General features: G+C 36.8%; 1 protein-coding gene across 2 annotated transcripts in view; it reads right to left on the reverse strand.

Moving 5' to 3' along the window:
• Window positions 1-13,518: 13,518 nt before the first annotated feature.
• Window positions 13,519-24,074, reverse strand: part of CCDC14 (coiled-coil domain containing 14) — a 53,185-nt gene continuing 42,629 nt past the window's right edge. For both annotated transcript variants that reach the window (XM_043594349.1, XM_043594348.1), the window contains 3 exons: window positions 22,053-22,271; window positions 21,845-21,977; window positions 13,519-15,158 (listed from right to left, as the gene is read on the reverse strand). In XM_043594349.1, the coding sequence (XP_043450284.1) occupies window positions 14,225-15,158; window positions 21,845-21,977; window positions 22,053-22,271 (1,286 nt within the window). In that variant the 3' untranslated portion in view covers window positions 13,519-14,224. The remainder of the gene's footprint in view (window positions 15,159-21,844; window positions 21,978-22,052; window positions 22,272-24,074) is intronic.

The raw sequence follows: 24,074 nt of genomic DNA on the forward strand, positions 1-24,074 counted from the left end.
TTTAAATATAAAGGAAAAATAATTTTAAAACTTGAAAAAAAATCTAAGAGATTACATGAACAATCTATGGTTTGGGGAGACTTTCCTTACTAAGAACCAAGAAACTATAAAATAAAAGGCATATTTGACCACATACAAATAACTTTTTTCTTTCTGGTATAGCAAAAGATACTAAAACAAAGTTAATAGCAATCAAGATATTAGGGAAAATGTTTGTGCAACTATATTCTTGCAAAGGATTCCTTTCTATACAAAGCACCCTTAAAACCTCATAAGATAAAACCAACAACTAAATAGAAAATTGTGCAAAAGACACAAACAATTCACTAGTGAGTAAAGTCAAAAGCCCAATAAACATGAATATGCCCAAATTCACTAGAAATTAAAGAAATAAAAATGAAAGCAACATAAAATGATTGTTACCCACCAAACTGGCACACATAAAAATAGCCATAGCAAAGCTTCCACTGATCAATTCAAGTATCAGTAAGAATCATAATTGCAATGAATTGAAACACATGAAATAAGTTTAATCCATGAATTTATAATGATACTAAAAAACATGTCGCCAATTGAAGAATGCCTGGAAACCAATTCATTATTTTGAAAACTGGTAAAAACCTGGAAAGAACCTAGCATTTTTCTTGTCTAATGCATATAAACTGTCTCATTGGGCAACCAAAAAGCAGAGTTGAGAAAGTTTTTACATCCTAAATGAAAAAGGACGGAGTTGGACTATCATCATTTTGCAACCCTAATGTATCTTGACACAGAGCATCAATGGTTGCTAACATCAAAAAGGGAGAGATAATCAGATATCATGTGACTTTGATGGAGGAACAGACACCGTCTATGAATTATTCTTGCCATAAAGGTCAAACCTGAATCTGACCAAATCTTTACATTCCACTAACAATTCACAGGAAATAACTAGGACAAGGAATACACTCCATTACAACATAGGGGTGCAATCTGCAAAATTCAGACTGTGGGAAACTTTACAGCACTGATACCCTGGTTCTTCCAACAAATAAATTGTAAGGAACAAAAGATGGAGGAGGGAACTATAAATTAAAAAGGACACAAAGACTTTAATTAATTGCAATTTGTGGGTCTTATTTGAATTTCTGCCCAAACAAAATGTAAACACCATTTGAATATTTTAAAAATCATTAATTTTTAAAGGTATGATAATATGCTTATTTTATATTTTAGAAATACATTTTTACTTATACTTATGGCTGGAATAATATGGTATCTAGGCTTTGCTTTAGCATATATGAAACAGGATAAATGGATGAGACAGGATTGGCCATGGATAGATGGTGGTTGAGACTGACTGATGGGAACATGAAAATTTATTATACTATTTGCCTACTCTATGCATATTTGAAATTCTCCATGATAAAAAGTAAACACACACACACATACACATACACATACACATACACATACACATACACAAAGCCATAGTGCCTATTGCTGTTTGCTGGTAGTGTGATGAAGGCAATTCTCACATGTTGCTGGCAGGAATGTAAAGTGGTACAGCCTTTTTAGAAGGCAATTTGGCAAGATCTATTTTGAAAGACACGTATCTCTGGTGACCCAGAGATTCTACTTCTGGGATGCTATTCCTTAGAAATAGAAATAGAGAATAGAAACACATGAGGCTGCATGACAAGTATGTTTGCTGTGAGAATGTTCCTGGTGGACCTCAAACTGGAAACAAAGTGAATCACAGAAGATTTGGGGACTGGCCCACTCTCCCTCCAATTAGCACTTTTCTTTTTCTTTTTTCTTCTTCTTCTTTTTTTAAATGTTTATTTATTTTTGAGAGAGAGAGAGAAAGAAAGAGAGAGAGAGACAAAGACAGAGAGTCTGAAACAGGCTCCAGGCTCCAAGTTGTCAGCACAGAGCCCAACACAGGGCTCAAACTTAGGAACGGTGAGATCATGACCAGAGACGAAATCAGATGCTTAACCAACTGAGCCACCCAGGTGCCCCCAGTTAACACTTTTCTTGTGCGTCTATTTTGCAGAGACTGGAAAGCTAAAGACATATTTCCCAGACTCTTTTGAAGCTAGGGGTTTAGACTGGGATTTAATTTTGCCAATTGTTAGTGCCAGTGCAGATCTGACTGACACAGTCTAGGTCTGGAGTCAAAAGTTCTGGTGGCAGCTACCTGATCCCCAGGTTACAGCTAAAGTGGAATGATTCTGGAACCAGCAACTGGGACAGCATCTTCCTGACTTTGATGGATACAGATGTCCCCTTGGGCGATAGGTTCTGTGGGACTGCTATGGGAGCCCTTCCTGAAAGCCCAGCCTAGAGTTTGCCTCTTGGGTCCCTCTAATAATTTTTTAAGTCCTGAGTTCCCCACATTAAATCCTTTTCTACTTAAGATAACTAATTTCTTTATTATACAATGAGCCAAACTGTTGAATAAATTATAGTATTATATTTCCATATCATGGAATATTAAGCAGCCATTGAAAAGAATAAATTGGATGCATACTGAATGACTTTCTGGTCATCTAGAGGGATTTTCATAGGTACTTCTAAGTGTGAGAAAATAAAAACAGAGAAAAATGAGTATAACATGACCCATTTTTGTTTTTTTTTTTTTTTTTAATTTTTTTTTTTCAACGTTTTATTTATTTTTTGGGACAGAGAGAGACAGAGCATGAATGGGGGAGGGGCAGAGAGAGAGGGAGACACAGAATTGGAAACAGGCTCCAGGCTCTGAGCCATCAGCCCAGAGCCTGATGCGGGGCTCGAACTCACGGACCGCGAGATCGTGACCTGGCTGAAGTCGGACGCTTAACCGACTGCGCCACCCAGGCGCCCCAACATGACCCATTTTTGTAAAATAATGATCAAGTCCCTGAAATCCCCATGAATCCATGTAAGATTTTATGAGCATGGAGAAAATACTGGGTTATGAATATAGGTTACAGGTATATAGCTAGGGAATAGAAAAGGTGCTAATATGGGAAGAGGAAGTGGAGAGGGAAGGTACTGATGAAAAAAATAGCAAGCACAATATGATCCTATATATATATGTGTGTGTGTGTGTGTGTGTGTGTGTGTTGTGTGTGTGTATATATACATTTATTTGTCTATGTATATTGCATGCATAAAGAATGCTTGAATGGAAAACCAACATGTCTCAGGATGTCAGGATGATGAAATTTTAGGTGGGATTTACTTTCTTCATATATTTATATAAAGATCAAATTTTTACAATGACCATTTGGTTTTTGGTTTTTTGGGGTTTCTTGGTATGATCAGAAAAAATAAAAGTATTTTCACTGTGGAAAAAAAAAGCCCAAAAAAACTGATTTACAATAGTAGTAAAAGCTATAAGGTACCTACAAATAAATCCCACAAAATTTTAACAAGATCTTTATGGGGCAAATAAATGGAGCATTATAAAATATTAATGGATTAAAGTTCTCGATATAATAAAGATGGCAATTCTCCAAATTAACCTATAAATTCAGAGCAATTCCAATAAAATCTCAAGAGGATTTTTCATAGAACTTGACAAACTGATCCCTGAATTCACACAGAAGAGTAAAGGGCCCAGAATAGCCAAGACAATTTACAAGATGAATGAGAAAGGATCACCCTATCAGATTTCAAGACACTATAAATCTGCAATAATTAAAAATGTCCTATTGCACAGAGGCAGATAATGCCTCAGTGAAACAGACTTGAGGGAGTAGCAATGGACCCACAGATATTGCAGAACATGGTGAGTGACAGAGGTGATATTACACATTATTGGGAAGGACAAGATGACAAACAAACATAGGTTGCTGGCCCCCTTTCACAATTCACCCTAAAAATGCTACGGAAGTGATGGGTGGGTTAATGAACAAGAGAATATTATATTAAAACATTGAGAAACATTCAGGAAGAGAGGAAGTGGCTTTGTTCCAGCATATATTTGGACAATGGCACCTTAGAATAGAAGAAGGCAAGGCAGAGGACAGGTTGCAGAAGAACAATTTTATTGTATTTTCTTCCCTCCCCCACACTGTTCTGGGTGTGTCACTGCTCACCTTGTCACTTCTGTGGAACAGAAGAGTAATGCTAGCACAGCACTCTGGATGGAAGAATAATACTATGGCACAGCTGCAGTCTTGCTGGTGGAGAGTGGCTAACACCAGGTGTAGATCAATGTTTTGACCCTGGAGCAATCCTTATTCCTATCCCAATAGTAAGGAAGGAAATCTTGAAAAAGAGCAGAGCTGAGGGAGAAGATACAGGAAAAGCCAGGTCACGAGGGTAGGTAAATAGGGAGTGATCAAATCCAGACTGAAATAACAGAAGTCATCAGTCTAAGGAATATTTCCTGCCACACATTGTATAAACTCATCACGAGAGGTCTTAGAGTATGGACTTCAGTCTCTTCTCCCAGGTATGAACTGCCTGTCTAGGTAGCTAGTATTCCCAAAGTAATATGAAATTATAGGGGGAAAGAATGATACAAATGAGGTGCACATGGTTAATGGCCCATGCTAAAGGGAACAGAATCAATAGATCAAAGATTTACAATATACATAATAAATGTATTGAACCAGATAAGAAGAGTATTAGAAATATGAAGCATGAACAACATAACAATTGAAATTAAGAATTCAATAAATGAATTTATCAGCAAAATATAGATGAAGAAAAAATTACTAAGATGAAAGACCAGATCAGGAAACTTTCCACATAAAAGTTAAGAATAGACAAAAAGATGGCAAAAATAAGAGAGAAGTTAAGAGACATGAAGGTTTGAAGTAAAAACTTAATACAGATCACAGTAGGAGACAGGAAAACAAATTATGAGGAAATACCAGAAGAAATACTGAGAATTTTCCAGAATTAGAAAAAGGTGTAAAATTATTGATTTAAAGAGTTCATAAAGCACTAATAGGAGACACTTAAAAACACACAGACACAGGGGCACCTGGGTAGCTGAGTTAAGCTTCCGACTTCAGCTCAGGTCATGATCTCATAGTTCGTAGATTTAAGCCCCGAGTCAGGCTCTGTGCTGACAGCTCAGAGCCTGGAGCCTGCTTCAGATTCTGTCTCTCTTTCTCTCTCCCCAACCCCCCCCTCTCTGCCCCTCCCCCACTCACGCGAGTGTGCATGCTCTCTAAAAAATAAATAAACATTAAAAAAAATTAAAAAACCCACACAGACACAAACACAATACTGTCATATTCATTAGAGTGAAATTGAAGATCAAATCCAGAGAAAATTCTAAAGGCTTCCAGAGAGACAAATTATATCACCTTCAAAGCAATAAGGATCTATGACAGGCTTCTTGCAAGCCACACTGGGAGCCAGAAGTCAACGGTGTAGTGTAATATGCAAAGTGCTGAAGGAAAACAAATTTGAACCTAGGATTTTGTAACAAAACTATCATGTTTTAATTTTATTGATTTTCCCATCATTTCTGAGATGGCTTAATTTTTGTCTTTCATTTCTTTCCTAAGCTCTGCTAGCATCTGCTTCATCAGCTATTGTCTCATCTTGTCCTTAAACTCTTGCTTCTCTGCTCAATGCTCTTGATTTGAGTAGTTATTTACTATATAATATAATAGCTTATATAATACTATAAATACTATATAATATAATAACTTAATAGCTATTAAGTCAGTTTTAAAAATTCATGGTCAAATATTTAGTCATAACTTGTATCTATTCTATGGCAACATTTTTCTGGTGGTTTTTAGTTTATAATTTGATTTTTCTATTTCTTTCATTTTCTTCTCTCAAAATATTTTAGTATAGATTCTCTGCTGGTCCTTTTTGATGACTCATTTTGTGAAGCAAATAAGGAAGTTTTCCCTGGATCAGCTATCTGCAGAATGCTTGTGTGTAAGAAGGGTTAGAATTTTCCTTAATGTTCAGAGTTCCGTGCAGTAATTTGTTAAGTGTTTCTTCTCTACATCGTTAATAGGCATCTGTGTGTTTTCCCCTAACGTAAAGCCTATGAATCTTCTTCTTGTGTCATAAACTAAGGATTTAAAATTTCTCTCTTTTGGGTGAGTTGTTCATCGCTGAGAAGTGTGCTTTACTAGCTCTTTCTTCTTCTATCTGGAGTCATAGCATCTTCCCTCTATTCCCTCTCATATGAACCCTGCTTGAAGACTATTACTTTTGGCAACCCTTCTAATCTGTGGCCTGGTTTTAGATCTGTCTCCTGTTTTCCCCCACAAATGGTATTTGTACTCCTCTTGTTCATTTTGATTTCTACAAAAGAAGGGAAAAGGACTTTACACTACCATCTTCACATTGAAATCCAATGGAAACTATTGTTTAAATGTGAGGGTGAAATTAAGATATTCAGTCATTAGAAAGTCACCACACAAAGATACTCTTTGAAAGTGACATCATCCAGAAGAAAAATAAATATAGGACAGCAATGCAAAGCTAAACTTCTATATGACGCCAACATGGTTTGAGTGTCTATCAGAGCTACATGCCTACTTGCTTGGAAATTCCTTTGGTATTGGGAGCCCTCTCCTTGGAAAATACAGCATTTTGAGCTGGAGAGTCTTCAAGATCCCATCTCCTCATTTGGCAGTTTCTGGGGCCCAAGGTTCCTCAGAGGCACACTTTGTGTGCACTTTGTGCTCAGTGTGTAGAACACAGTAGAGATATAATGTTATAAATAAATGAAGGTCACATAGAATATGAAGAGTCACTTGATCATCTGACTCATGATGCAGAATTCTTGCTCTTCTAATGCATTGTTATTAAAATGACCTTATCCACTGAAATATCCGTGTTATCCAGTGAAATATCACTGCTAAGTGTCTTATATTCATCAATGATCTCTCCTGACCTTTCCTCAATCTTTGGCCAAAGATACAAAACTACAATTTAAATTCTCATATGCTTTCTGGGTAAGTTAGGGGTTGAAGGAGTTGCTTTATGCATTAGTCATCCATTATTACAGAAATCTGATGAGATGGATTTTAATACAGTTGGGATGGGGAGAGGGAAGAGATGATGACAGAGGGCTCAGTTCTCTGGTGAAAAAATGATCATTAGCATTGTGGTGTGGGAAGAATGGAGAGGTGGCATATAGGTCACTGCTCTAAATAGTGAAGACCTACTTACTCACATATTTATGTATTAACTTGTTCTAGTAGTGTCTCATCTTCCACCAATCTCCCTACCCTAAGACAGCAAGTCTGATGATACTGACCTAAAAAAAAAGATTAATTTTCTCTCCATCCAGTTAGTCTCTGGATTTGAAACTTTATTTTCCCAAGGGGCGCCTGGGTGGCGCAGTCGGTTAAGCGTCCGACTTCAGCCAGGTCACGATCTCGCGGTCCGTGAGTTCGAGCCCCGTGTGGGGCTCTGGGCTGATGGCTCAGAGCCTGGAGCCTGTTTCCGATTCTGTGTCTCCCTCTCTCTCTGCCCCTCCCCCGTTCATGCTCTGTCTCTCTCTGTCCCAAAAATAAATAAACGTTGAAAAAAAAAATTAAAAAAAAAAAAAGAAACTTTATTTTCCCTTTACTTCTTTCTTATCATCAAACCACAAACAAACGACTACCCTCTGAGAAGGTCTGTTCTGCTTGTTTTGGAGCTGCTTAGTTTGAAATATTTGATTCTCCTAGCCTACCCCATTCTAGGCCTAGAGCTCACAGCCAAGTACAGAATAATCTGGAAAGGATGGTGGGGTAAATATGTACCTTGGCTGTGTGTTCCCTACTGAGCAGTGGACATTTCTTGCTGTAGATCTTAACAAATGTGTACTCCTACAGCTCCAAAGGGCATCAAAATTTCCTCCCGGATAGTTTGTGATGCCTCTGCATGTCTTTTTGAAGCGTTCAGGGAGAAATGAACACTTTAATCCCTTAGGCTGAGTAGATGGTAGTACTGGGGTCCTGGAAATGTCAGAATTCACTGTGAATGCCAGTGTTGATAGGAGAAAAACTCATGTAACTTTCTCCATCTACTTTAAAAACAAGTTTAAATAGTGACTTCTGATGAAATTAGCCAAGTGATTGGTTGGAGGATTGTCTTACTAGTATTATGCCAAATGCAAAACAGAGATTTTAAAAACATTGTGTGCCTCTCAGAAAGCAAAAGTAAAACCTTAAGTATCTAGTACAGTATATACACAGGTACATAGATCAACTATATATAGTGATCATTATCATCTATTTAGGGTTCATAATTCACAAAGTGGTTTTTACTTAATCCTTATGATAAATTCCAGGAGGAATTTTTATTTATTTATTTATTCATTCATTCATTCATTCATTCCATATTAGACCATACTAGTAGAGAAAGAATGCCATATAGCTAGATTCTGGTGACAGATTTGGGGCCCTGGGACTCAAATGGTCATGAGAGTTAGCTGATATCAGGGAAATTTTGACAAAAGTAGACTGAAAATCACAGTATCTGTTCAAGGATTTAGTTGTGTGGCTTTGAGCAAGGGTCTTTAAAATATTTTTTTGGTTTCAGTTTCCATATTTCTAAAAATGAGATTGGAGTAGAGAATCATAAGGTCCCTTTTATCTATAAAAGTCACTGTAAAAAATAAAGCAAAAATTATCCACAATCTTTTTTATACCAGGAGTATTTCAAACTTCTAAGTATAGAATGCTAATAGAAATGGTGATGTTCAAAAATTAGTCCTGTGATAGAATAATTAATAGAACAGTAATATCAGAATTTTTTTTTTTTTGAGACAGAGAGACAGAGCATGAATGGGGGAGGGGCAGAGAGAGAGGGAGACACAGAATCGGAAGCAGGCTCCAGGCTCTGGGCCATCAGCCCAGAGCCTGACGTGGGGCTCGAACTCACGGACCGCAAGATCGTGACCTGAGCCGAAGTCGGACGCTCAACCGACTGAGCCACCCAGGAGCCCCAATATCAGAATTTTTGAATCATAGGTGACAAATAATGACCTCCCTTCTATAAATCTTCTCTAGAGTTGACAGGGCCATCCCATTGATAGGGAAATGGGCTTTTCACTTCATCTGAAGTTCTACATACCCTGAGCATAACCTCCACAGCTGACTAATTGAAAGATGTCTAGTCAAAATGCTAGAATACAATATTAAAAAGAACGTCAAATCATGGAATGACCAAAGAACTTTAGTCAAATCCTCACATTTTATAACTGGAGAACCAAGTTCACACAGAGAAACAGTAGCAGAACCTGAATCTGGGTCTCCTGATGCCCAGTCTGCCTCTTTTCATGGTCCTTTACGGCCTCTATGAACAGTCCTGGCTTCAAGGACAGGGGAGTTTGTGGTAAATGTGAACTGTGGGGCAGCTGAGACCACTTGGTTGGTCAGAACCTCAGCTTTGAAGAACTGCTCACCAGCTGGACAGGAGCTGGGTCCCCCTGACCTGTCCTAATACGATGCTACTCAACACCAAGAACGACCATGTGAATACTATTTGGAAATGAACTATAGCCCTAATATGATCTGTAGTAGAATATAATGGCTAAAACAACTTTAACAAGATTTAGGAAGTGATAATCTAATTGCATTCTGCTTGATAACATCACATCTGGAGTTCATCTGCTCATTGCTGGATTTAAGTTTTAAGACATTGACAAACTAGAGGACATCAAGACAAGGCAAGCAGGATGGCGAGGGCTCTCTAAATGTTGTTGTAAATCAGGTTATACAGTGCCCTCCAGTTTTCAAAGTGCTTTGCCTACATTTATCCCTCCCACAAGGTGGTAAAGTAGGCTGGTAGGATAAATTATCCCTGCAATGGTGACAGAGTTAAATAAACGTTTCACCCTATCTCCCCTTCTAAATATTAAAGAAATCTGTGGCTTCTCCACAGCACAAGCAGTGTGCAGATGTTTGCTAAACAAATGAATTTTGCTTCAGAAGTGAATAAAGGGAATAAAGAATAAAAAATACAGGGAGGTTAATGCCAGGGGCTTAGATGTGTGTAATAAAGCTATCAACTGTTGCATGAACTTGCTGACATTAAGAGAAAATCAAGTGAAGCCGAGATGACCATTTGTCAGGGATTTAGTTAAGTCCAACAATTGTTATGAACTGCCTACTATATGACAGGCACCAAGTGCCATGAGGGGTGTCAAAAATGAATAAATCCTGGTCCCTACCCTTGAGAAGCATTCAGGGTAGGAAAGGTTAATATGTAAACTGATACATGCATCACTGGAGGCATATACAAGGTACAGTCGTAGTACCAGGGGTTTGAAGAATGAGGAAGAATTTGTCAGGAGGAGCCTGGACAAAAGGGTGGTCCAGGCAAAAGGAATATATGTGGTGTGCTTGGGATCTTACCAGTAGCAGGTATTCCTGTAGAAAAGATTCCTTCTTTGGGTGTAAGTGTGATATAGAGGACTTTTAAAGTTCTTTCAAAAACCCATCTTTAAGCCCCTCAGAAGTCTTTAACATCTTGCTCTCTCTGATTATAATTCTCAGGGAGGTCCTACTCAGGCCAACTGCTTTAAATAAGAGTGCCAAATTCTCTACAAATGTTGTACTAAAACGTCAAAATATGAGGCACATTCAAGCAATTGTGAGCAGGAGGAAACCAAAAATCAACAGATCTAAAAAATGATTAAGGGAGTGTTAGCTCACAAATCAAATCCAGCTTTATCTGGTGGTATGCTTAAATTCTAGATTCCTAAACAGAAGTCTTGAGAAGGAGCTTCTTACCCTAATAATGGAAAATTAAACCAATTCTATCATCTTTGTCCCCTTCCCATTTTTCTTCCAGCACTTATAACTTCTGTTCCTTTGCTTGTGCCCCACTGTAATGTAACCTCCTTGAGGGCAGAGAAAATGTCTCATTTATTGTATTCTCAGAGCCTAGAATAGTTGCTGGCAAATATTAAAGCTTTCATTTCATGTATTAATTTAATGAAGGAATCCTTAGCTGAAGAGATCACCCCACGATGTGAGCAGTAAATACTAAGTTGTGATTTGGCTGATGCCCTTTCTCTCTAATTACACTTTGCAATTCTGCCCTCCTCTCCATGTGGTTGAAGCAGGCCTTTATAACTTTTAAGGCACTTGACATAAATGCCACCATTAGTGAAAAGAAAAGATTTTTGCGAGACTTGCTAAACTCCAAGAGCAGCAGGAATAAAGGAAGAATGTGTACAAAGTACTTCTTTGGCTTCTTTGGCCCTTAGGATCTCTACACTTGGTGAGACAGAATCAGATGCTCTTCAGTGGTATGTATTCACAAATACTAAATCCATGTTGACATTTGCACATTATCTCCACAGATCCAAGACAGGACAGAACAGTGACAAAATGTTGGAGGATGGTTCTTTCCCATTCTACACTGAGTTCACCTTCTCAGAGGCTGGGAGAAACCTCACTAATCTGCTTTTCACATTCTGGGACATACGAAAAGGCTGTGTGTGGGGGTGCTGGGATTTGGGGCCAGACTGACCCTTCTGAGACTTACACTGACTTCTCATGTGAAGATTTCTAAAGAGGACTACTGAGAACAGGCATGCTGTCTCTCCTTTTTATCCCACTCTCCATTATCAGTATTGTTATCAAGACTTAATTTAGAACTTGACCAAGAATTTTATTTTTCACTTGAGACATTGCTCAGTGGACTCAAACTGATCAAACCGGAAAATTTGGGAGTCATCTTTGATTTCTCCTTCATTTTCTATCAAATCACCAAGCCAAATGAAAATTTTTCAATTTCCCTCTCCTTTTTCACTTTTATTGCCACTTTTATTTCTGTTTGTTGATTTGTCTGGACTACTGCCACAGCTTTCTAGGTGGTTTCCAGCCTCCCCTTCCTCTAATCTTTGTGTATGACCACTAAATGCAATTTTGAGAACACCCAGTTTTATCTGGTGATCCTCAATTAACAACAACAAAAACCACCACCACCAAATATTCCCAAATATCCAATGACTTCATGATTAGTGATCATTCCTCAGCCTGGAGCTCAAGACATTCTAGTCTGACCCTAACTATTCTAATTGTGCTATCATCATCTACTGTTACCATTATCATATACATTTGACCCTTGAACACAGGTTTGAACTATGCAGGTCACCTTACACATGGATTTTTTTTTTCTGATAAATATAGCACTGTGAATGTATTTTCTCTTCCTCGTGATTCTAACATTTCTTCTAGCTTATTCTAAAGATACAGTATATTAATACATGATAACATACAAAAAATATGTTAATCGATTACTTATGTTACCAGTAAGGCTTCTGGCTAACAGCAGGCTATAAGTAGTAGAGTTTTTGAGGAGTCTAAGTTATACATGGATTTTTGACTGCAGAGGGGGGTTGGTGTCCCTAACCCTTGTGTTGTTCAAGAGTTAACTGTAGTAATCTTAGTCCCTCTATTTTATAGTCAGGTTGGTATACCTATCATGTTTTTAATATACTACTCAACTCCATGTTTTGATGGTACTTTATGGGTAAACATTTTGAGGATACCCACATGATTATTCAGATCCTATATGTTCTTAAACATCCAAGTGAAGTTTCTTTTCTTCTAGGCCTTCCTCGACCATTTGTTGGCTTCCTTGTATTCTAAACTTCTATGAAGCTCACTGTCTATCTCATCCTTTTTGCTAGAATCTTATTCCACCTTGAAATTTAACCCAATTTTTCATGTTTCTGTGCCATATGTGTGTCTTATATTAAATAAAGACTAAGCTCCTGGTAAGGCTTCTAGAGGATTTTCTAGTCTCTTCTTTTTCAATCACATTGCTAACCCTAATTAACTGAAACTTATGGAAGCATTTAATAATTTTCTTTGCACATAAGAATGCCCATCCTGTTTTAAGGGGAAAATTCGATGCTCTTCTTGTATTATCATATAATAATCTTAAGAATTTACTTCTGCATATGAATAACAATTGAATATTTGGGCGTGGGCAGATGACACAATTTTCTTCCTTCCTGTATTTTATGTTTCTGAACTGTACTTCTGAACTTATATGTTAGAGTTGTGGCCTATTGCCTCCAAATGCATCAATTGATTAATTTATGAATACTGGAAGAAAAGCTAAAAATAGTCATGGACAATCCTGTGAAAATAACTGAAGATTCATTTAATATTTTTAGACTTAAATCTCTATAAAATCTGGACATGCCAAAGAGATTATATCTGGGTCCACCAGAAGATGCAGCACCAACACTTAAAAACTAATAGGGAGAGATCCTGCAGTCAGCAGAACACTTTAATGCTAAAGCCTGCCCAAGCACTCTGTAGAAAGGTACCAGGCAGTGGACCTGTAGGAAGTATTAGTGATAGGACAACCCTCAGCCTTCTAATTGCTCAAATGTGCTGCTCACACAGATGGTGCCGATACTGAATAGTTAAGAGCTGCTAGTAGAGAGAAGCAGAAACTAACTTAATTCATATTATTTACAAATAGAGAATGTTCTCAGCTAATGGGCTGAAAAAGAGTTATTAGTGCAGAAACGCAGAATTATAACCAGTGAAAGATTTAAAAACTCCTTTATGTTCAAATATAATAAGGACAAAAAAACCCAAATAAACATTTCGCATTTATTTAAAAACACAAATTTCCCAAGCTATGACTTATCTATTAGCATTTATCAGTCTGACTTTATTTTTAAAAGGTCTTAAACACCTATTCAGAATAAAACAAATAAAAGTGCCAAAGTTTTAAGAAACCATACGCTAACTGAGGATGTTATCTATATTTTCTTGGCCCAATCAATGTTTTTTAAGAGGTGGAGATATTGGCATTTTTCTCTTAAAAGAAATGTTTATACGTAACACTAGCCTGTAGCACAGAGCATCCCACAGAAAAACACGATGCCATTAAAAAACAAACAGGAATCCTGAAAGAGGAAAGAAAGCCTAGTTTGAATACAATAAATTGTACCCAGAGACTCCCTTCCCATTATTCTTTAGGACAACCAGAGAATCCTGACCTGGACCCTTAGCCCAGCTGGGTTAGAAAAGACCTCAAACTGCTAAGTACTAAAAATATTACTTGTGATACTTTCCCAATTACCTGTAATTGTCTTCTCTTAACAAATGTCAATTTCTTAAGATGACTTGTTTGTATAAGCTCCAGACTGTCAATATACTCTAACAATAAATTTATTATTCATACAATTAATTATAATACATAATTAATATCCATTTCGCTAAAGAAATTTAAAGTATACATTCAATTATAGCCAAGTTCTAGTCTTAAAAAGAGGTACTCAATCCCTTTTCTTCTGAGTTCATTTCTCCAGAAGACCAGTCCTTAAGGACTTCTGGAGTCGAGCGATATTGGCATCCAGCGCTGCAAGGCCATTTCGGAAGTCTTGTTCATCTCGAGAAGTGAACGTTGAAAAAGAGGAGATGCTCCAGTCAGACGTCAAGTCAGAATTAAAAAAGCTACCATCGGAGACAGCACTACTTTTCACTTGAATGCTGCCGCTCTGACAAGTAGAGGGGCCATGACACGCCGCCAGTTCTGGTGGCTCCTCAGGGGCGGCAGGTATCTTGCAGATGGCTTCCTTTATTTTCTTGAGGAGCTGCTTGTCTTCCATATCAGGTGTTCTGGAAAGTTTCTCAGGGGTATCTTCTGCTTCCTTTTTGGAAGAGGAACCAACTCCGGGTGTACACGATTTATTTTCTTTTTCAGAGACAAGTCCACTGTTGCTGACCAGCTGCGGTGAAGCCACAGTGATCTGTGGCTGGGGGGATAATCTCTTAGATAATGGTGATTTCTTTTTAGAAGTGCTTCTAGCAAATGGAATGTAAATTGTATTATCCAAATTATACTCATCGTCTATTAAAGTTGTGACTTCACTCTCATCAGAATCCTGTTTTGAAAGGGTAGGAATGATCCCAGGGGCTGATACTTCCTCCTTGTTCCTTGTGTTACCATGCTGAGGGCTTTTGGAGGGCAGAACATTTTCGTAAGGCCTACCTGGTTCTATGTTCTCCTCATTGTTAACTGTAGAAAGTGGCTGTGAATGTATGAAAGCGTGATCTGTTTCTAACTTATTTAGGTAGCTCATTATGGAAGTGTGAGCTGGGATTGGGTCACACTTGGGTTGTTTTTCATAAATGTTCAAAAGTGATTTGGTAAGATTATTTCCAGACTTGGAGCGAGCACTGTCCATACTAAGATCTGAGAGAAGCTTTGCCATACTGCTCTGTAAAGTTCTGTTAAGAAGAATTCAGTACACTAATTATTCTTTTTACCGGTTTCTTTCATTTATTTGTTTATACAGCTTCTTTAAAAGAAAGGATCTGAGGCAAGCACCTGGTTCATAACATTGAAAAAAAGTAACTAAAAGCAAAATTCAAGGAATGAACTCTGGAATGAGTACATTACAATAAAATCAATCAAAGATCTCAGTCTGTATCAAATCTAATATTATGATATTTAGAAATAGAGGCTCAGTATTTTTTTCTCTTAGGGTATAAAATGCTTTATTTTTGAGCAACATTGTAAAATGGTGTGAATTCTGTTAGTAATTAAGCTATTTCTCTCCATTCAAAAGATATATGCAAAGGACACTGGAACAATACTGGGAAAAAAGGATAGTTAGAGATAAATTCTGGTATAATTAGGTATGACCAGCAGCTAGGTACCAGAAGTGTGGCATACGAAAAACCACTCAGGGTCACATACTATCATCACTAGCTGTGATCTTGGGTAAGTCACTCAACCTTTCTGAATCTCAAGTTCCTCAATTGCAAAGTGAAGGTATCTACTTCAGAATTACAATGAACATCAAATAAGATAAAATATGAGGGTAATGTGCTTATTATCATTAGCACAGCTTCAGGCTATATGGGTGTTCATTTGATGGCAGCTTTTATTAGCAGACCTATTAAAGCCATTTTCTATCAAGCTTTTGGACTTTTTGAATTGAATCATATATATATTCTTACGTATCGATAAGAAAAGAAATACATCAATTTTTTAAAAGATACAAAGGACATTAACAGGAAATTTTGAAAGATTAAAAGTAGCCAGTAAGCATATCTTAAAAGTTCAACTTTTAAGTAGAGAAATTCAAATTTTGAAAATGTGATTATTTTGGAGGAGGCCTATCAAATTAACATAGTAAAATAAGAATAATACCCACTGTCAGAGAAGCTTGAAGAAGCAGGTACTATCAGTGGGACACGTACACTGGTATAACCCTTCCCGAGAGCAAACTGGCAATCCATCAGAAGACTTAAATATTTGTATATCGCACATTTTTGGATCCACTAATTTGCACTTCTAGGAATTCATCCTATATATATATATATATACCAAGAGGCTGTACCCAAGATATACTTGCAAAGATATAATTTATAATAGAAAATAGGTGGATTTAGTATCTTTATCTTCAAATAGAGTAGAATGATTTAGGTAAATTATGCTCTAATTGTACCATAGCTATTTATAGTTGTGTTGTAAGGAATATTTGTTGGGTCCATTATATAAGGTTAAATTTAAAAGAGCAGTCCATAAATAACATGGATACAATACTATTTTTTTTTTTTTGTAAAAACAGTCACACACGGCCAAATAAAATACTAAGAGGAAATCTATATTAAACAGCAGTGATTATATCTCTGGATATAGAATGAGTGGGTTTTTTCCTACAGAAGGAAAAATAAATTTTTTTCTAACCTGGCTTACTTATTACACTGTCATCTTAAACATACTTTGAGTTCTGACTGCTCTTCAAATGGTTATAGTTCTTACCACTTTTCCTCATGCCTTTTCAAAAAGCCAATGAGCTATTATTAAAAGAAAAAAATATGTTGTATGAACATATCTTTAAAAAAATTCTGAAATGATCCACTAATTAATTCGATCAGACTACATACTGGAACTTTCATTTTTATTTGTTTTTAGAAAAGGAATACTTATGTTGAGGTTTCTTTCCTGACTTAAAGAAAAGTGCTATCTTCACTGTGAACAAAATCAGTGATGAAGAAAGGGAGAAAGGGACAATGACATTAATAAGAGTTTAATCTCTGGAAATTAATAGCAATCATTAAGCATCCGATTTATAAACAAAATGTGACTCACCATTATCTCTGAAACTAAAAGAAAAATCTCTGTAAGTAAAGAAATGACAGTATGTCAAAAATTTAAAGGAAGCAATACGAGCACCTGAATAGCTACAAAGTAGATATATTTGTTTCTATTATATGGGAGACACTATTTAAATACACTGATTTTTAATGCTTAGAAAATGGACACATTTTTACAAGAAATTCAAGGTTCTCAGCTACTTATAAAAATATACTAATTTAAATAACTATCAGCACTAAGAGTGCTCTTAGAAGCTATTAGAATATTTACTACTTATTTACTGAAAATCTATTAATTTCCTCACATTTTAATGGTTTTGTAACATGTGTTGTAGTGAATTTTTGAAAAAGTGGTAAGGATATATTTCAAAATTATTCAAGGTTTCAGAAAGGAGAGACAGCGACGGTTTAGGGTGTTTGTTTAAAACTCCTATGTGTACCTTCTAGTCCCACTATCCTTCCCCAACATTCTGAAAAAGGCATTTAGAAATTTTTTGAAATCTTTAAGAGGTTACTTAAAACATGTGCAAAAAAACATCCATCCTTCTTACTGCAGTGTACGACTACAGGGAAGATGGAGGGGAGCTGAACGTGAAGATTTAGCTGTGCTGTCAGATGGTGCCGCTTTACCCTCTGGCAAAAGTAAAACTAAAGTGGTCACAGTAGCCCAGCTATAGTATTGGAGACGTTCCTAATTAACTGAATTGCACAGGGTATCACCAAACACAGTGTAAATCACCAACGTGGGTGAATTTTGATATAATTAAGCTCAACTACCAACTTTTTGTTTTGTTTTGACAAAACAAAAATTACCATCCATGGGTATACTTGGCATTTTGAAGTTCTTACTGAATCTTCAGAAAATGTAGGGGTAGTACTAAACTCTGTAAGACATTGTGCTAATTTAAGCTTGCCCACCATGTGTCTATAATCATTTAAAGAGACCCGCTAATCTAACAGGTGAGCTAGTAGTCAAGACACAGGATTTATGCCCAGAGTAAGAAGAAAACGTCCTTGACGACAATGGAAAAAACTGACAGGAAAAATCTTGGAGTCTTAAGAGTGTAAAACATTTACACCTAATATTTCAGACACAGTCTTCTAAAAGCAGATAATATACAAGAAGTAATAACCTTTTTCATTTCCTATGCTTCTATGTTAGGGTGAGTGTTAAGAAAAGGCTCTACTTGCAAACAAATCCTTTTTCATTCCTAGTGAAAAGGCAGACTGTTATTTTGAAAGAATGAGCAGGTACAAAGTTAGAAGAATCTCTCAAAACCACATCCTCTTCTCAAAGAGAAGCTGTCCTTTCCAAAAGAGAAAGCAAGGCTCAAGAGGGAAACTAACATCTTGGCTCAAGTCCCAGCTTGGGCCCCAACTAGCTGTGAAAGGCAGGCAAGTCCTTTCATTTCTTTGAGCTTCCATTTATGCTAATTTCTCTAATAATTAAACTATTACTTACTCTGAAAATTGCCCTTACATCTTTTTTATCAATTTTCTCCACAAATGGACCACTATGTTAAATAGTATTCAGTCAGGGCGACTGGGTAGCTCAGTCAGTTAAGCGTCCGACTTCGGCTCAGGTCATGATCTCACAGTTCTCGTGGGTTTGAGCCCCATATCGGCTCTGTGCTGACAGCTTGGAGCCTGGAGCCTGCTTCTGATTCTGTATCTCCCTCTCTCTCTGCCCCTTCCCCACGTGTGCCCTTCCCCACTTGTGCTCTGTCTCTCAAAAATAAATAAATGTACAAATTTTTAAAAATTAAATAGTAGTCAGTCAAGTTTAAAAAAAATTTTTTTAATGTTTATTTTTGAGAGAGAGAGAGAGAGAGAGAGAGAGGCAGGCAGAGAGAGAGGGAGACACAGAATCCAAAGCAGGCTCCAGGCTCCAAGCTGTCAGCACACAGCCCAACGCGGGGCTCGAACTCCTGAACTGAGAGATCATGACCTGAGCTGAGGTGGGATGCTTTACCGACTGAGCCACCCAGGCGCCTCTTCAGTCAAGTTTATTCTTAAAAAAGGCTGTATATGGGGCACCTGGGTGGCTCAGTCGGTTGAGTGTCCGACTTCGGCTCAGGTCATGATCTTGCGGTCTGTGAGTTCGAGCCCCGCATCAGGCTCTGTGCTGTCAGCTCAAAGCCTGGGGCCTGCTTTGGATTCTGTGTTTCCCTCTCTCTCTGCCCCTCCCCCACTCATGCTCTGTCTCTCTCTCAGTCAAAAATAAATAAAACATTAAAAAAATTTTTTTTAATTAAAAAAAAGGCTGTATCTTTCTATATACATCATCAAAGCACTAGAATAAGCTTTTAGCTTGATGACATGGATATTTAGCAACTAAAATGATTACATATTTTTGTATTTCACACATATATATTTGGAATATAATATACAATAAATGTTTGATGAATAAATGAATAAGTAAATGAATCCATCCATTCATCCCTACATCTCTCAGGTAAAACAAAACAAAACAAAACAAAACAAAACAAAACAAAACAAAACATCGAAGGTTCACTCAGACTAGCAGTTACGAGGAAGTGTTACCAGGAATAAACTATTTTAGCTAAGGACATACCATGTGCAAGAGAGAAAACCTGGCTAGGGATTAAGAGATGTGAGTTCTAGTCCTTGCTTATTAACTTTCTATTAATATTTAACTTGTATGGTCCCAGTTTCCCCATCTATGAAAATGCATTTATTAAAATCTTTCCATCATAGATGAGGAGACAAAATAATAGATATGAGAGAGAGAAGACTTCGGGGAAAAAAAATCAAAATAGACTATTAATAAAAGATAAACCAGTTTCTGATTTCATGCTCATAAAGGAGCTAGATTTAGTAGTATGAAAAAAAAAAACATTTTGAGAAGAAAAGCAATTTCTCAGGACACTAAATCCTCTGCTGCACTTTCTGCGAGAGGCTGAACACCACGCCCCTTAATGAGGAGATGCTCCCAGGGACACCTAAGCAACTGCTCATGGAACCTGACCATGCTGAGTGGCTATCCTATTTTTCTCTTCCAAATGGATTATATGCCATAGGTATGTTTTAAAAAACATTTATTGAGGGGCATCTGGGTGGTTCAGTCAGTTAAGCGTCCGACTCTTGGTTTTGGCTCAGGTCATGATCTCACAGTTCCTGAGTTTGAGCCCTGAGTCGGGCCTTGTGCTGACAGCGCGGAGCCTACTTGGGATTTCTCTCTCTCTCCCTCCCCAGCTTGATCTCTCTCTCTCTCTCAAAAATAAATAAATAAATAAATAAATAAATAAATAAATAAATAAATAAAAATAAACATTACAAAAATTAAAAATAAATTTTGTTATATAATTTACTATAAAATTCACCCCTTTAAAGTGTGCAACTGAGTTGTTTTTAATATATTCATACAGTTATATAATCATTACCTCTATCCAATTTCAGAATATTTTCATTACCCTAAAAAGAAACTCTGTATCCATCAGCACTCACTCCTCCTTCTTCCCCTTTTCTCTCAGCCCTTGGCAACCATCAATCTATTTTTTGTCTCCATGGGTTTGCCTATTCTGAACACTTCATATTAAGTGGAATAATACAATATGTGGTCTTTTGTGACTGGCTTCTTTTACCATAAATACTTGATAATAACAGAGTTTTCATCCCAAAAGTAGTCCTCAAAAAAGAGGAGATGCTTTTCTTTGGAGACTTTATAAAGGCTTTCATAAGGGGGACATTCTTTCACTTTTACTTTGAATAAGAGTGGTATAAGCCAACATTTTAGAAACTCTCACTAGAGCCTAATTAATTATAACACTACATGGATACACAAGTGTCTTGTTTTTCCCTATTGTTCAATAAATATTTGAATGAAATATGAATGTGGAAAAAAAACAGTATTTCTATGTTCACATAGCTTATATAGAATCATTTCAAATATATTTATAAAATTAAATAGATTAAGTATTATAGATACATTACTATTTCATCTATTTTCCTAAGTGTGTCATTCAAAATGGATCTTCTCATTTGAAATACGAAGGAGATTATTTTATATTCAAAATTATTTTATATCTGAACTATGAACTTCCAGTATCATTCAAGTGTATGGTCAGATCTAATGATATTCAGGCCTAAAATAACAGACTTCTCTAGGATTTAAGTAAGTAGTTGGAAATCCAATTCTTAACAAATGTCTCAAGAGAAAATTGTACTTTTAAAGTACCTATCAGGTAAAAATTGAGTGCAGTGATTTTATTGATTTGAGAAAAGACATATTAGGGAACAAAGGGCTCTTAGGGGTTGCTGCTGACTCCCTCACTTCACTGATGAAATAACTGAGGCTCACAGAGGCTACATGACTTTCCCAAGATCATCTGGCATGAGGGCTTACTGTGCTCAGTGCTTCATGTGAGTTATTTCTTAGTGTTCCCATCAACCCTAATCATGCTCCACGTTAAAGCGGAGGTTTATAGAGGTTAAATAACTTGGTTAAAGCCATACAGCTAGCACAGGGTAGAAATGGGATTCCATTCAGGTCTCTCTGGCGTCAGAACCAGAGGGCTCTTAACAATTTGCTAAGTGAGTCTTCAGCTTATGTACATATAATAAGCTGAAGCTCTTTACAAGAGCCCTTTTCTTGGAATCACATGGTTTAGAAAAGCATTGAGCCAGGTTTGGCATTTCTAAACCTAATTGGAGCAGAAGAAAACATCATTAGAAATTAGCAAAAACATTGACAAGAGAGAAAGGGGAAAGAGAGCAGACCTAAAATCATTTTTGAAGTCATAAGTAATCTGGCAAGAGGCATGTTATTCAAATGAAATCAACATTACCTTGTTAATTCTCTCAGTCGGGTCACCTCAGCGTCACGCTGACGTAATGTTATTCCCAATATTTGATTTTCCTTTTCAGCAGCTTCTAACTTAAACCGGGAGCTTTTCACATTGACTAAGGCTTCCTCCAATTCTGAAACCACAATAAAATTTCAGTTTCCTTTTCCTTTTTAAAAAATGTGACCACAACTATAGTTCAAATACATACCAATTTTTATTCTTGTCGTCTCAATGTCAAATTGCTGTTTATTTTCAAGTAGAGCTTGCTCTTTCTCTTTAAATATACCAGCAAATTTTTTGTTTTCATCTTTCTGATTTTCAATCACTTTTAAAAGTTCTTCATTTTTATTCTGTAGTAATTCCTGGCTCTTCAGTGACTCCTGTAATTGGTTTTGCAGGGACTTGTTCAATGACTGAAGAGAAAACACTGCAAGACAAAACAGATCAAATCATTGTTTCTCTAATTTAAAAAGATCTGTGTATAAAAAGGAAAAGATCTGGAACTTACTGATTTGTTTAACCATTATGTTTGAGCAGTTCCACGTAAATATTAAATATATTTCTAAAATTTGATGCAGGGATCATACCTTTCTTCTCCAACTGATATTTTGGGCATTAAGATTTTTTTTTTTTTTACCTTCGTTAATGAAAAAATAATACATGCACAAAGTAAAAAGAATTCAAACACGACGAAATACCAATTACCAAATTATTCTCAGTGAAGAATCTCCCTCCCCACCCCACCTCCACTCTCCTCCCAAAGGCAACCACAATTAACTTTGGTATCTTTCTGGAAAAACACTTGTGCATATAACATATATATTTAAACAGAGATGAATAACACTTTTTCTCCCATAAGATTAATATGTAATTAGCATATAGATTTATCACATTCTTTTTAATCTCTGTAAAAGTATACGGCACCATTCATTTAATAAATACAGCCTTGAGTGAAGACTTACTATGTGTGAGGCACGGAATTAGAACTTGGACATACAGTAGTGAATAGCAGAGACACAGCTGGTGCTCTCAAAGAGCTGATAACAAACAAGTAATCATAAATAGCGATAAATGCTTTCAAGAAAATAAGGCAAATGGTCAGAGACTAAAAAGATATAAGCTATTTAGAATGGCAACTACCAATCTCCTCATTTCCCTCTTTGCCCCTCTCTCCCACATATCTCCACCCCCACTGTTTATTCATAGTGGAATCAGAGTGACTTTTTCCAAGATTACTTTGGTGAAGATGAACACTTTTATGAAGTGTGTGTTCTGTTGGGTACTCGTATTTTTCTTATTGCTTTGTAAGAGCTATTTATATATTAAGAAAATTAAGCCTTTGTTATATCATGTATTATGAAAAAATTGTCTCCATTTTATTAATGCACTTTGAATGTGTTTACAATTTTGCCATGCAGAAAATGACAAAAAATTCTGAGAACAAATCTTATCAGTCTTTTCCTTTGTGTCATCTGAGTTTTGTCAAACTTAGGAAAAGATCCCAAGAATAAAAAAACAAAGAAACAAATTGTTCTAATCTTCTCCTTGTTAAGAGCAGTTTTTTTCTTTTTCCTAATATTTTAAGCTTTAGGATCCATAAGCACAATTTGGCAATATCTGTCAAAATTCGACTGACTCATTAATTCTACAGCTATTATCTACAAAATGCTCACACATGTGCACAAAGACACACGTACAAGATTTTCACTGTACCACTGTTTGCACTGGGAAAATACCTAGATAGCTATCATCAGAGGACTTCAAATGCATAATGCTAGAAGCAACATAAGCAGAATATTCAAATAGTTCTTAAACAGAATCTATGTATTTTGATACAGAAAAATGCGCACTACAGGTTTTACTGGAAGGGGGAGCTAAGATGGCAGCATAGCAGGAGGACCCTAGGCCTGCCTTATCCCTCGAACATAGCTGAGTAACTATCAAATCATTCTGAATACACAAGAAATTGACCTGAGGACTGACAGAACAAACTGTACAACTGGAGGGAGAAAAGAGGTCACATGGAGGAAGGTAAGAAGTGCAGAGACATGGTTTGGGGGAGAAACAGATCATGGGTGCTATGGAAGCAAAGGAGCCCTTACATACAAGGAGAACACTTTCACAAAGCATTGGCTGGGAAAACGAGACGGGCTGATTTTCATGAGTTTTTGCAATCAGTGGGGCACAAAGACTGGAGTTTTAGAGGTCTACCAGCTTGGCTGGGAAGAGA

Source organism: Prionailurus bengalensis, chromosome C2 (assembly GCF_016509475.1).
Source record: "Prionailurus bengalensis isolate Pbe53 chromosome C2, Fcat_Pben_1.1_paternal_pri, whole genome shotgun sequence".
Lineage (NCBI taxonomy): Eukaryota > Metazoa > Chordata > Mammalia > Carnivora > Felidae > Prionailurus > Prionailurus bengalensis.